At 38.0% G+C, this 15,166-nt stretch overlaps 1 protein-coding gene across 5 annotated transcripts in view; it reads right to left on the bottom strand.

Moving 5' to 3' along the window:
• The window catches only part of LOC126470490 (histone-lysine N-methyltransferase EHMT2), a 279,877-nt gene that overhangs the window by 109,441 nt on the left and 155,270 nt on the right, over positions 1-15,166 (bottom strand). For all 5 annotated transcript variants that reach the window (XR_007586217.1, XR_007586218.1, XM_050098362.1 and 2 more), the window contains 3 exons: positions 12,753-12,925; positions 12,501-12,659; positions 5,601-5,810 (listed from right to left, as the gene is read on the bottom strand). Coding sequence is in view for 3 of the 5 variants with exons in the window: in XM_050098362.1 (XP_049954319.1) it covers positions 5,601-5,810; positions 12,501-12,659; positions 12,753-12,925 (542 nt within the window). In the remaining 2 variants the exon portion in view is untranslated. The remainder of the gene's footprint in view (positions 1-5,600; positions 5,811-12,500; positions 12,660-12,752; positions 12,926-15,166) is intronic.

The raw sequence follows: 15,166 nt of genomic DNA, 5'->3' as shown, positions 1-15,166 counted from the left end.
GGATAGACATCTGCCTATTACACATTACGAACCTCTTCAACTGTCGGCAGTCTCTGTCAGTCAACAGACAAGGTCAGCCTGTACGCTCTTGTGCTGTACGTGTCCCTTCACGTTTCCACTTCACTATCAGATCGGAAACAGTGGACCTAGGGATGTTTAGGAGTGTGGAAATCTGGCGTACAGACGTATGACACAAGTGACACCCAATCACCAGACCACGTTAGAAGTCTGCAGTTCCGCGGAGCACCCCATTCTGCTCTCTCACAATGACTAATGACTACTGACATTGTAAATATGGAGTACCTGGTAGTAGGTGGCAGCACAATGCACCATATATGAAAAATGTATGTTTTTGGGGGTGTCTGGATACTTTTGATCATATAGTGTAAATTAGTTAAACAACACTATTTAATAATAATGAGCTATAAATAGAGCACTTGCAAAGCAAATACTACTGAATAGAATTGCACATCACAGTGGCAAAAACAGAAACAGTAGTACTAGACAATTTAAAAATGCTCCACAGAGGTAACACCTCAACCTTTTGCTTAATGTTGGTACTTATTCATAACACTGCAGATATCCTCAAGATATCATGTTAAAACTGTCCACCAAAGGGGGACAGTGTGTGTCTGAACAGTAGTTTACTTCATCTGAGAAATATATTGACGTAGGTATTTTATGTACCAAGCATTCATCTTGAATGAACACTCACTCAAAATATGATAAACATTGCTGCATGAGAACCACAGAGCATAATGGAATCTCGTCAGTGCATTTGCCTGTACAAGCCAAGAAATAAAATTAAGAGAGCCCTTACTATGGGTCAAATCTTATATAAATTACACAACACACTCTTCTAAAATGAATCTGAGCATCACAAGATTAAGAATACAAATCCCTGTAAGAACTGTAGAAGATTGATGTACATTACTACAGTATAAAAATATTTTTTTCTTTTTTAAGGAATGACATTTCAGTGTATTGAGAAGGATATTCATTATACAGAATTTTTAAGAGTTAATACAGTAATACAAATATGTTTGGAAAATGTAACATACAACAGCTTGTCATGTAGTACTGACATCTTATTGACCTACTCATTGTTAAGCCTGAGGCTGTTGAAAGCCAGCAGGGGCACTCTAAGACAGGAAATGAGAGACAAAATACAGAGAGTAGGCACAAGTGGTAGTATTTATGTTACATGAGGTCCATGAGAACTTGCAGAAGCTCCCTGAATCTGTCCCATGGTAGGAGCTTCAGTTCAGAGAATTAACCAGTAGCATCATACACTGTGTAGATGGTGTATCAGGCGTCACAGTGGATAGTGGTTGCCAACAGTCATACACAGCAAGCACTATACTAGCTCCCAACAACAGCAAAGTCAGTGGATACACATAAATTCGATTCAGACGGGAAATGAGTAAAACTGCTGGAACAGCAGTCCCCATTTCCGACAGTGTGTCTCCAAATTTAGGGTAGAGCAAAGTGATGTTGAACACTGTTGTTGCTAGCCACACTAGACTGGGCAATGACATTTAGCTTTCAGCTGAATACAGGTACTATCAATCATGGAGTTTGTTAGAGTAAATGCTAGGAACATTCCTACCTACAATGAACTTGAAGCGAAAGGACCTGAACATGGTTGGCCAGAGGCATCAGGGAGAAGCAGAGACTCATGTCAGATTGGTCAATGCTGGTAAAATGCAAATGCACTGGTGAGCTGAATACTGATAAAGAGCAACAACATCAACCAAGATGTTTTAAAAACTCTGGGTTTTCATATTCAAAACAGCTTTCTCTCAGTCAGGTTGCTGGGATGCCAACTCCATGTAACTCGCTGCTAGTCTCCAATTAAGTTTTCTTACTTGGGGTGCTGCTCTCAAATCTTTGTATGCAGTGCATTCAAAGAGTAACGCAACAAATTTTGTTACTGAAAGCAGATTGGGTTTATTCAAGATTCATCGTATTACTCTTCACTCTTTTAGCTACAAAACCCTATTTTTCAACATAATCCCCATTCAATGTAGTGGTTTCATGCCACCTTACTGAGAGGGCCTGTATGCCTGCATGGTATCATTCCATTGGTCAATGTTGTAGGCAAGGTCTTGCCCAATCAATAACCTCCCCATCATCCATTTACTGCTTCCGGCAGAGTGCATCCTTTGTTGGGCCAAACAGATGGAAGTCAGAAGGCATGAGGTGGATGGGGAAGAACATCCCAAAGAAGTTTTGTGAGCTGTTCTCAAGTGCGCAGACTTGTGTGAGGTCTTGTGTTGTCATGGAGAAGAAGAAGTTAGTTTGCATTTCTGTGGCGATGAAGACGATGAAGCCACTTTTTCAATTTCTTGAGGATAGCTCAATAACTTTCAAGCTGATTGTTGCACCACGAGGGAGGAAATCAAACAGGATAACACTTTCAGAGTCCCAGACCATCATCGTGACTTTACTGAATGAAGGTGTGGCTTTGAACTTTTTCTTCGTAGGAGAGGCGGTGAGGTGCGTCTGTATGGATTGCCTTTCTGTCTCCGGTTTAAAGTGATAAACCCATGTTTCATTGCCTGTGATGACATTTGACAAAAAATTGTCACAAACAGTCTTGTAATGGGCAAGCAATTCCACACACAGCCCTTTGTTGCTCTTTATGGTCATCTGTTATGTAGTGAGGAAAACAGAGAGCACACAGCTTTGAGTATCTCAACTGGTTGATGAATGTGTCAGCACAACCAACAAAGATGTCAAGTTGAGCAGTGCAGTGTTTGTTGGTGATCCATCGATCACCTCAAATGAGACTTTGCAAAAACAGACATAATGTCTTATGGGATAACCGTAATCAGTGGTTTTACAATGTTACTTATAATCCATATTGATTGCATACAATGTTTATTCACATGACCAGTTTCGGTTCCTCCAGAACCATCTTCAGATCTGTAATTTCAGTTACAGGAGTAACCTGTCCACACACAGCAACCTTCACATGCTGCGTAATTATGTGATGCAGCATGTGAAGGCTGCTGAGTGTGGACGGGTTACTCCTGTAACCGAAATTGCAGATCTGAAGATGGTTCTAGAGGAACCGAAACCGGTCATGTGAATAAACATTTTATGCAATCAAGATGGATTATAAGTAACATTGTCAAATGAGACTGTTCACGTGTTCAAACACTGTAGGAGTCACAGCTGTGTGCAGCTGACCGACACGAGGGAACGGACAGGTTTGTTGTGATGATGACAGACGGCTCATCCCATGCCTCACCATGCTTTTGTTCACTGCCAAGTCTCTGATGATATTCTGCAAGTGCCTATGAATATCAGCGGAGCTCTAGTTTTCTGCCAAAAGAAACTCAATGATAGCTCTCTGCATGGTGAATGCACCTCTGTTACAGACAGCATTTTGAAGGCTATGTATAGCCCTGCCACCTATCACACTTTCATGAAACTAAAGGGGTGAAGTGGGAATATTTCACGATGTCCCACAACAAATTCTGCATTTTTGCAGCCGAAATTGGCCAAGGGAAAAAAAAAGTGTTGCATTACTTATTAAACATCCCTTGTACTTTAAGATGCTATTAGTGACCGTTACATCTGTTAGCTCTCACCCCACGAATTCAGACACTAACTTCTGTTGTGCAAACAGTCAAATATTTTGCTTTTCCTGAAGCTGAGAATGAGTCTTCAGTGTAGTAGTTAGTCTGAATGAAATAATTAAGTTTGATTCAGAGCCTTGAGTTCTCTGAGTCTCCTGCAAGTATTTTTATCAAGTCCTAAAATCTGCACCTCTCCAAAGTGCCATGTGACAGTGTTTGGCACCGATCCCAGCAATTGCATGCCATTACTGGATTTTGTCTTTCTGCTCGTAATCACTTGGAAACTGCAGACTGACCTGAAACCCCCGTTATTCCTCGTACACTACTTCTTTGCAATGCCAGAAGATGACAAGCTATCATAAATAATAGTTAATAATTAGCACAGCCTGCACGAAGAGTTTATTGTAGCTGCTATTCTCTACTAGAGTATTACTTGAAGGGTCTCACACTTCTGAAGGTCCTCCTGTTGGTTACGACTTGTGATTAAAACACATTGTGAGTCAGAACGGACTTTACAACTTTGGAATGATACAGAAATCTATTGAGATAACAAAGAATCAGTAGATGTGTGATTTTGTAGCAAACAACCAAAAGCTTAATTCACAAAGTACATCAGTATCCCATTCCGCCAACAGGAGCGGTGGTGTGGTGCACAGTTAAAATGACTACTTTCACTGATGTGAAGCACACTTACTGTATGTTTTGGTTTCATGAAACAAACTCTGAAACAACCTTCACACCGAATATGCTAAAGAACCTCCAAGATAGCCTGCAATTACTCTTGGCACAAGAACTTTGTTGAGACCGGTTATTCACTGTGACATCATAAATCATCAGGTCGCCCACATGTTGTTGACACCATTTGATACAACTGGATTTCTTTCTCTGGGGTTTTATTAACGACTGTGGGTATGTTCTTCCCCTATCAAACAATTCAGCTGACCTGAAAAATTGAATCTCTGCCACTGTTGCACAAGTTATGCCTGATTTGCTGCAACAAGTGTGGGAAGCAATTGGTTACTGTTGGGATGTTTGCCGCATCACAAATGGTAGCCACATTGAATCAAAATGACACTTGACACTTTTATGTGAAACTTGAGGTTCTTTGCTATAAAATGGCATGTCTACCAATTCTGTAAATTACGTCAATAAATTTCTATATCGTTCCAAATTCATGAAGTCCTTTTTGACTCACCCTGTATATGAATGGCTGACAGAATGAATCAAGGCTTTAAAATAATCACTCACTGAGTTGATACTGCTCTACTAAATTATTAACTAATATGCTGGTCTCATAGTCATTGGTTAGCAGAGTTATTGTAAATGAATATGGCAACTACTGAAAAAAAAAAAAAAAACCTAACTAACACTCATCATACACATTGAATTAAATAAAACAGACATAGTAATTTGATGTGTACTTTTATGCACTTTATCTCATCTTATAGAAACAACTAATAACTTCACAATCACTATATACAAGGCAAAAATTAAACGTTCTCACTCTGACAGTGAACAACGTTCTTGCTTTTATGGATTAAAGTGCCCTTATTTTTCAATGTAGCACTCCTTCACATCAAAGCAGTTTGTACAATGTTTTCTCATTGAGTAGACTGGATACCTGGAGTGCTATTTTGGGACCTCACTCACACGGATAATCTCACAGAGAAATATGACAATGTTTAATTCTGTTTGCCATTTCTCAACTGTTGAAAATATTTCATCAATTTTGGACAAATTCCCACCATTTAAAATTACCCAAAAGCAAATAATTTTATTAACTTATGCATTTGAACTAGAGATGTGCAACACAGTTGCTTTTAAAAACCCACGTAAACAAAACCATTTTTCAGTTCAAAATGAAACATTAGTGAAGAACATCAACCAATATTACATAAATACAATATTAACACTATGTCTCCATAGGCTTAAATTTTCCCCTTGTTTTCATGTTCTGCTGTGTGACAAAAGTGCACATAACAAATTATTAACATGTATTGATGTTCTACTTACTTGGATAAGATTTTCTCACTTGGTTCACGTACATTCAGAACCACATTTCCAAGGAGAATGTTAAGTTTAATTGCAGTATAACATTCATTGCTTCTTTTTACACAGCAGTCAAGTGGTGAGTTGCCAGCACTATTTACAACATCAACTCTCGCTCCCCGTGACAAGAGCATTAGAACGCAGTCATATTTATCTTGCCTAGCACCAACATGCCTGGTTAAGAATTGAATCTTAGATCAAAAACAAAATAATAAATGCTGACACTGAGTCATTACAAAGCCCATAAATCTCTTCTTATAGAATTTAAATGCTTAAGTTGTGTTAAGAAGTTTTTTGTGAAAATACGTAAACTACATTTGTACTAAATACAGGATCAAAATCTTCATCAATGCTTACTAACATGGGAGAAATAAAACTTACACTTTGGAAAAATTCATACTAATAATGAAAATAATGTGATGCCTTTTTTAATTTTCTTGTGACAAAATCACAAAAGTATTCCACAGTGCTGCAACCAGTTTCAGTGGGCCAGTGGTCATCATCAGACATAGCACATCCTGCAAGTGGTGTTGCACATTCCTATTGGGTTGTCAACATTAATGTCCAGTATTGCATTTTCAATACTAGTATTAGTATACTAATCCTGACATGGCAGTGGGAACATTAAGTCAGCACTTGCAGCATGTGGCTTTACTCTGATGACGACGACCACTGGTTGGTCAAACTGTGTTATGGCACTGTGAAATGTTTCTGTGATTGTGTAGTTACAAATGAAGGACAAAAAGCTACATGACTGTCCTTGGCAACAGTCCAATAATGGTTCATCATAACTCTTCTATGACTTGCTATGTTTAAATTGCATTTGCTTTTGGTGGAATACTGGAGGGGACTGCTACAGCTCAATATAGTTCCCCCAACTGTCATCACTTTCTTCTTCTGCATTTTTTCTCTTTCTCATGCAGTCTCTTCCTTGAAGCACTGATCTCTTCATGCATCCACAATTGAACATTCTGTTCCTTTAACTTTTTTACATTCACTGTTCATTTCATAGTTAAATTACTTCTAATTTCCATTGAGTCTGCACTCTGTATCCACAAATTGGACACTGTATAAAGCCTTTAGCATAAACTTAAATGACTAAATGAGTTTCATGCAATTAGTATGGACATTTCACATTTTCATTCCAGAGACATTGGAGATTACTTCCATAGTGCATCACTCTGGTTCTGTACAAGATCAGAGTGTGATTCTGATTTCATGGTCAGCTAGTGATGATAAGATTGTGTCTTCTAAAGCCTTTTTTGTCAGGTACTGTGCACTCTACACATTGTTGCAGTTACGCAACAACCAACCAGTTTCCATATGACACATACTGATATCTCCCACTTCTCTACTTCCTAAGTCATTTAATGAATTACTATGTCTTTCATGATCAAACTTCTGTAATCTGCAGCAGACCAAGAACTGAACCATGTGACCCAAATCCCACTCTTACAGTTAACAGCACCATGGTACAATTCAAAATTGTACACTCTCTGTTGACACCAGGGAACAACTTTCTGCTTCCTGTTTCCTAGATACAGAAAGGGCCAATGATAATTTTTTCCCCAAATTTCGAAATGTTTTGACATATAAAAGAGTACAGCAAGCCTACAAAATAAAAATCTTTTGTATCTACTGTCCTCATCTGCTTATTACTTCTTATCAGTATTCTCATGTCAGTAAAAAAAAAATACTTTTTTTCACTTCATGGTGTTTCACTGATTTACTTTCTATTTTGTGGCCTCCACTACTGCATTTGATGATCCAGACATCATGTGCGAAATTCATTTTTCCAATCCAGTCAATCATATCACCATTTGGAATGGATGGTTACAAAAAAAATGTAAACACATGAACAGACATAATTAAATGATGTGAGGGGAAAAAACTGCATGAAGTGCAGTGTTCCAAAAGTGATGAAAGCTGCTTAATAATGCTCAGGTTGGATGACTGTGCAGGCCAGGTGGTGGCTTTAAAAGTTACACCCATGTTGATCAAAATCCATCCTGGCAAGTCCAGCAATGTCAATTCGGAAATTTTCATCTAGGCAGAAACATCCCCTCGATTATACTAGATGCCGAAGCACCAAAAATATCTACATATCCTTGACTATAATAAATCCACAGGGATTATTGTAAAACCAATGGAACACCATGAAACTTCAACCCACACAATTGTAGAGCTCCAAATGTATTTATCTTTGGGACATACACTGTCTATTGTGTTAGCTTCTTTGGGCGTGTGACATTCAGTTAGTTGAAAGATGACTCACTGTACTGTATTGAACATCTCCAGTATTTGTCAGAGTTAAGGAGTGTGGCAAGAAACATTTCAAAGATTGTTGTTATACCTAATTCTTACAAATCATGAATCTCAGACTGTATTAACTATTCTAATACTAGGAGGAATTGTAGAATGATATAACAAAAATAAAACAGATAATTTGAATATGTAATACAATGTTTGCCCTTACTTCAAGTTAGTGTACAAGTTTTAATTTTTTCATAACCATAAAACGTTTGCAATAACACAACTAATACTTGTTTTGTTCTCTGCTTACACATTCACAATTTATGTTGTCACTCAGGAAGAAAATGTCAGCTCTACAGAAGCTCTCGTGTTATGATGCTGGGCTACCTTCTCTGCGAGAAAGAGTATAGAATATATTTTGATTTACCCACTGCCCCATGAATGGGCCAGTATGGAGAGAAACAAGTGACAAACTGAAAGTTAGTCAACTGTCAACGTGTGTAGAACTGGTAGAATATTGTTCACTAAGTGCAAACATTCAAGACTGAGTCTCAGTATGGCACATGAAATCAGCCAGTGTGGTGTTCAGATGAGAAGGCAAGTGTGGGACATGTCTGTGCAGAGAAGAAGTTTGTGCTAGTTGCAATTATTTATGGAGAAAGTTTGTTTATTTGTGTCAGAAATAAGTCATGATATAGCCCTTTTGGTGTCAGTAAAATAGAATGAAGTTAAGATACATTTGCCTGTTGTATGTGGAATGAGGAAGCAAAGTTTGTATAAAGTAATATGATGGAATACAGTGAAGTAATTATTTTAGCAACTGTTATTTTGTCAGTTATGTAATGAGTGTAAAGTTTGCATGTAATATTAGGACTTTTTTACTGCAGATTATGGTTCTGTAGATTCATTATTTGCATATGAGGAGAAAAGCAGGTGCTTATCTCTTAGATAATGGAGCAATGAGGTACAATGATGCTTCAACAGAATAATGAAGTAATAATGAGAGGCAATGAGAAATTATTAATGATTAGGGAGCCTACCTTTGCAGTGGGGAAATTATTGAGAATGCACTACTCTAGATAACATCTGAATGATATGATGGCACTAACAGTCATGAACGAGCATTGTTATGTTGACTATATACTGATATGTGTCGTCTTGTTATACTGAAAATCTATTTGAGCTAGTCACCATTTGGTAATATATGTGTGTGTAATTTTCGACACTGAAACTGGAAGGTTGAATGTAAGAGTAATATTATGGTGAAGTGCTGTTTATATACTCCTGCATATTTGGATTTTATATGCTGTTGGAATTTGCTATTTGTGCCCTGGGTAATGACTGGCATAAGGTAATAATTACATGTTAAAAGAAAGATATTCTGCTAATTAACTGTCAACAGTAACTAAAAAATGGTATGAATATTCTGACAAGGGTGGATAATTTGGTGACATTTTGGGAATTTCATGAGAATTTAATTGTCTAGTTGAGTGACAGTAGTAACCTAATTTTAGTGAAGTAAAACAATGATTTGAAACAGCTTCCATCCTGTTAATTTAATTTAATTATTAATTATGTAACGGTACTGTGATCATGGTTTTTTTTTTCTCCTGTAATATGTAAAATATGTGGTTGGTCATTTGAAAAGAACTTGACTTTTGAGTTCAATTGATACAGGTAATGATTTGAGTTGAAATACAGGAGTACACAGAACAGATTCCATTCCCTTTATGTTACCTTTATAAGTAAACTATTGTGACATTTTTAGGAACATGTTGTATATGTATGTAATATTATTTATGAATATGTAACATTTTCTTGTAGGTTTAGTTACGGTAATTATCTGTATAATAAAGCAGGATGTTTTGTTTTGCTTTCCATGTACAATGACGGAGGATAACTCCCTCCAGGGACACTGCTAAAACTGGAGGACATGGGACAACCATCTGTACCTGTACAAGGTCTGGACCCAATGCAGCTATGTGGAATAGTGACAACTGTAATTGTGTAAAAAGACATCAGTGAAATGACTGGAAGATGAATAATTCCTTCCTTTTGTAAACTGAATGTGTTATATTGTCTAATTGTTTTTTGCTTTGAGCTATGTTACTTATCTTCAGGAACAAACTTTTTATATTGAAATGTGTTTTTTTCTTTACAGTATATTATTTTGTACTTGAGTATGGGTTGTACAGTTTGCAATTCTTTATATTTAATGTTTTTAGTTAGTTTACCAAAATACTTTTGAATCTTGATGTGTGAACTATTTTCTACAAATTTTGTGGTTTGTTGTCTAGAAATTGGTTTCTATTGTCATCTATTTGGAAATGTCTGCCTATATAACCCAATGTGGTGACGATGTGACAAAGTGGGTGGAGTATTTCCAACTGTTAGATTGTTCTTACCCCCCCCCCCCCCCCCCCCACACACACACACACACACTTTTTTCCAAATATCCTCAATAGTCTTTTTTTTATGACATGTGCACAAGTGCCAAAAATCTCACATATCAACTCAGGGCTTCTCCAACTTGACCTTATTATCCATTACATCATTACAGCAGTTGCCAGCAGTCTTCACCAATTCTGTGAACCGTGTGTAGGAACTACGGATGGCTTCAGAATCCAAGCAATGGGAGCCGTTGCTGTCAACGTGAGAGTACAATTTGAGGATGATCTCACCCTGCACCCTAAATAGTTGCAGTCAGTGTCTTTTCCACCTCTTGGAAGAGCCCTCCCCACTAGATGAACCAAGTCCACATAGCATTTTTTTCACGGGTGGACGCTGTTTCTCAAAGAGGCTCCATAACGTGTCTCACAATGGAGCTCCCGAGCAAATGAACCACTCCCCTGTTTGCATGCCTGAACCTGTTGAAGAAGAAAACACTCGGCCACTTGCAGGACAAAAAGTTATGCCATGTGGTGGCCAGCTCCCCACTACCCACACCCAAGAAAAGAGAAAGCATTAAAACCTACCACTCATGCTAAGGTGAATGCAGCCCCCCCCCGCCCCCCCCCCAAAGAAAAAAAAAATCATGTGCACCAGAATGTGTCTTGGCAGCAGATCCCATGGATGCAACAAATGACACCTGATGTCTCCCAGGTGACACACAAGTTTCTGCACCACCTCTACACCCCAAGACAGCGTTTTCAGCTCAAGATGCAGCCAGGTCCTTCCATGCCTGCACATATCTACACACTTCCTGATCAACACAATAGTAAAATCTGAGGAAAAAAGGAGCCCTGTTGTCTTTCACATGCAGATTTTGAACTACTAAGTTTCTTAAGATCACAAAAGCAATCCATCAGAAAACACTGAGTCCGTCAGTGACAGTACTTCATTGCACGCTGGTACACAAGTCAACTGTGAAAATGATTTTGATGGAGCCAGTAGAGGAATACTTATTGATCGTCTCTCAGTAACAGAAATATGTGTACATAAATTATCAATGTTTTCCTCAAGGAATTTATGATTTGAAACAATATGGCTCTAATATTCAGATCATCTAATTAGATGATCTGATGCATTGTGATAGGCCATGTCCAGAAATGACTTTATGAGCATCAACACTTTTTCCAGTGTTGGCTATGAGTCTCATGAAACTTGATCTTAGAGAACTAGGTAATAATTATCTTGTAAATAAAGGTTTTTGTGGTAAAACCCAGAAACTCAATGAAAGTTCAAACTTTTTAAATAGGAATCATTTGCCAAAACTGGTTTTTGGACAAAGGTTAACTTTCAAAAAAAATGGCTCTGAGCACTATGGGACTCAACTGCTGAGGTCATTAGTCCCCTAGAACTTAGAACTAGTTAAACCTAACTAACCTAAGGACATAACACACATCCATGCCCGAGGCAGGATTCGAACCTGCGACCGTAGCGGTCTCGCGGTTCCAGACTGCAGCGCCAGAACCGCGCGGCCACTTCGGCCGGCATTAACTTTCAAATTGTGTGTGTTACAATCTATTTTATGTTTTAATGAGAGTGCATCCAGAAAAATAGTTGCTCTGGGAGAGTAGTCAACATTATAGGGACAAACACATCACAAGCATTAAAAAACATCAATTTTATCAGCATTTGTAACATGAACATGTATAAAATCAACTGCACAATAGGAGCTAGACAGAAGGAAAGAGAAACGAAGGAAAAAAGTACGAACCAAGTAATGTTAAATATGGAGAAGAGAAATATTGGAAGCAAATACAGTAAATTAAAAGTCAAAATTCAAATTTAAAATTCAGTTCTCTCAAAACTATATATTGTGGTTTTGCATGTTTATTCTTCAAGTAGCCTTGCATATCATGCATAATACTATTCATATTTATTTTACCCATTCTAACTTGAAGTTTGAAAATTGTAAAGCCTGTAGAAATCGTAAGTTCATGTTTATACTGTGCTTAATATTTTAGAACAAGCTGTTGCAGCTTCAAACAAACATTTTAATGATGAAATTAGTATCCTGATATTTTACTAAGTGCCTGGTAATTACTTTCCAGTAAAACAGACTAAAAGATTTGATAAGTGTGTATTTTTAAGTATAATGGTAATTTTGATGACTGTATTTATTAAACCTTATTTCAAATCAATATAAGTGCAAAATAATGAACTTACAGAGGTGTATCACCATGTAGATTAACAGAGTTAACTTCAGATCCATAGTTTATTAACATTTCTGATACATCCATGCAACCAGAAAATGCTGACCAGTGAAGAGCTATATTTTGTTCCACATCTCTTATATGTGGGTCTGCTCTTTTTTTCAACAGGAACCTAAACATAAATCATAAATTAGCTGACATTTGAAGAATACCTCAAGTTCACTTTGCAATGACAGCATAATGTTCACCTCCACTCACTAAATACCTTGCAACATCAGCATGACAGTTCTCTGTAGCCCAAACCAATGGAGTCCAGCCACCATCATCAATTGTATCCACAAAATTATTTTTGGTGTTTGGTACTGACAGTAAGTACTGGCAAGCCTCAAGATTTCCTGTTTTTGCAGCCACATGTAATGCAGTCATGCCGTCACCTCCCTGAAAGAGACAGAATCACCACCATCACTATTAATGAAGTGGAGGCACACATGTAGCAACGTGTGTGTGTGTGTGGGGGGGGGGGGGGGGGGGGGGGGGGGGGGGGGCATGTGCTTGTATGCGTGACCCACAGTTCCAGGCATAATAGCATAAAGTGAAATGGGCGAATATGATGTAACACCATACTTGAACTTTTTTAACAAACAAACCTGCACAGATAACAACTTCAGGCAGCCATAATTTCATCCTTATTGAACACCAAATATGCATTGGAATAAGTAAGTGTAACAACTCACCTTACAGTTGAGGCATTGTGTGATCAATGGGCACATAACTAAGACATAAAACTTTGTGACATTGTGTCAAATGGAGATGGCAAGAGGAGAAAGGTGGTTGACCTCAACGTAGGGACAGGCCACAAGAGGATGCAATAAGAATGTGGCACAGCAGAGAGAGATGCATTTGGTACACAATGAAGCTGAGGGGTGGATTGTAAGGAGGAGATAGAATGGAGGAATGGAAGACTACAGAGAGGGGAGAGTGTGTATAGAGTGAGTGAAGTGGAGGAAACAGTGAGAGGGGTGGAAGTGGGTGTGGGGCAGCGGCTAGGTGAGAGCACAGCTAGGAGAATTTCAGGTTCGAAGGAAAAATGTCACCTTCATAATTAAGAAAAGTTGTAATTTAGAGACGACTAGTGAGGTTAAAAAGGGGGGGGGGGGGGGGGGTGGTTTGGGCTGTCTAAATGTCACTGGTTGTAAAGTAGCCATGCAAGCTGAGTATTTCGTGCCCAGCAGCATAATCTAATACTGATTGATCTACTCTACTCTATTATTAGGGCTTACATGGTCATTTTCCATTCTTACAAAAGTACTTTATACATAAATGGTTACAGATACATTAGACAATATGTAACGTAAACAAACAAGCTCCAAAAAATTTTCATAGCTTAATATCTAAATCTCACAATCAGTACATAGATCTTTGTGTTAACAGACACATTTCACTGAGTCCACCATGAAATTTTTGTAGTCAACCTTCTTCAGTCAGGTGTTGCATAGTGTGCACAATTGCAAGGTTGTGCGTGAGGACATCTTTGTATCCCCATTCATACAAACAGGCACCACACCTTCCATGACATACAGAATTGATTCAGAGCTGTACATAGTTTCCTGCAATGACCAAATCCATTCACACATTTAACACGATCGGAATTAAGGTGAGAATTTGCTGGAAGAAACTTTGCCAAACCTCTTTTCATCCCTGGCATATATCATATACCGGAGGCACATCTTGTGCTGGCCAGGGTTGTTTTCTGGGTTTTACTCTTCTGATACATATATTATGTAGGTGATTGGTTAGAAGTGAGTCCTGATGAGTAGTACACTTTTTTATATCACTTAAAGGCTGCTGCTTCTCGTCTAAGTGAATGTGGTGTAAGGTGTTTATTTAGTAAGGCCACAAATTATTTTCATTGTTTGATTTAATTTAACACCAATTTAGCATGCATGTTTATTGTTTCTTCATACTGGAGCTCAATATCTGCCACAGAAAAAAACAATGCCAATTTAACAGCAAAGAGCATCAGCGTTTCCAAACCATTCTGAAGGCCATTTCACACTGGCTGTCACATCACTTCATGACATTTTCAAGGTTTCTTGGGAACAAAGTTTTGATTGTTTTCATCATCCATACTTAATTTTGTCATGCTTTTGTTAGGTCACAGTTTTCATGGTTGGTATCAGTTGTTATGCGATGTCTTTGTTATCTGTTAGATTAAAAACAGTTGAGGACAGCCATGTGAGCTGAGATCACATGACTTGCATTGACTTGACGTGAGATGACAGACAATGTGAATATACCCTGCTGTGATGGCCAGTGCAAATTGGCCTTAACCCAGCTAATTTTCTAAAAATGTCAGTTCAAGTGTTCACTATTTTTTGCTATAATTTCTAAGTTGTTCTTATAAATAATGGCCAAGTGCAAAATGAATCCCCCAAGTATTTTGGGTATGGATTATGTTCCAGAGAAACATTTTTGAAGATGAAATATAGTATGTGATTCACCTCACTGTTATTAATTTGGTAAGCATTTACCTAAGTGGAATTGGCTTCAATCCCCAGTTCTTGAAGTTATCATCCATTATATGTACATTTGTGGTTAAAGCTCCTTCACACTTACCCAGGTTTCACAGTTGATAAGCTAGTTCTATGTTATACACAACTGGATATTATAAGAGCAAGC

This window comes from Schistocerca serialis, chromosome 3 (assembly GCF_023864345.2).
Source record: "Schistocerca serialis cubense isolate TAMUIC-IGC-003099 chromosome 3, iqSchSeri2.2, whole genome shotgun sequence".
NCBI classification, from domain to species: Eukaryota; Metazoa; Arthropoda; class Insecta; order Orthoptera; family Acrididae; genus Schistocerca; species Schistocerca serialis.
Note: the sequence above shows the minus strand (reverse complement) of the source record. Positions and strands in the feature narration are given on the sequence as shown.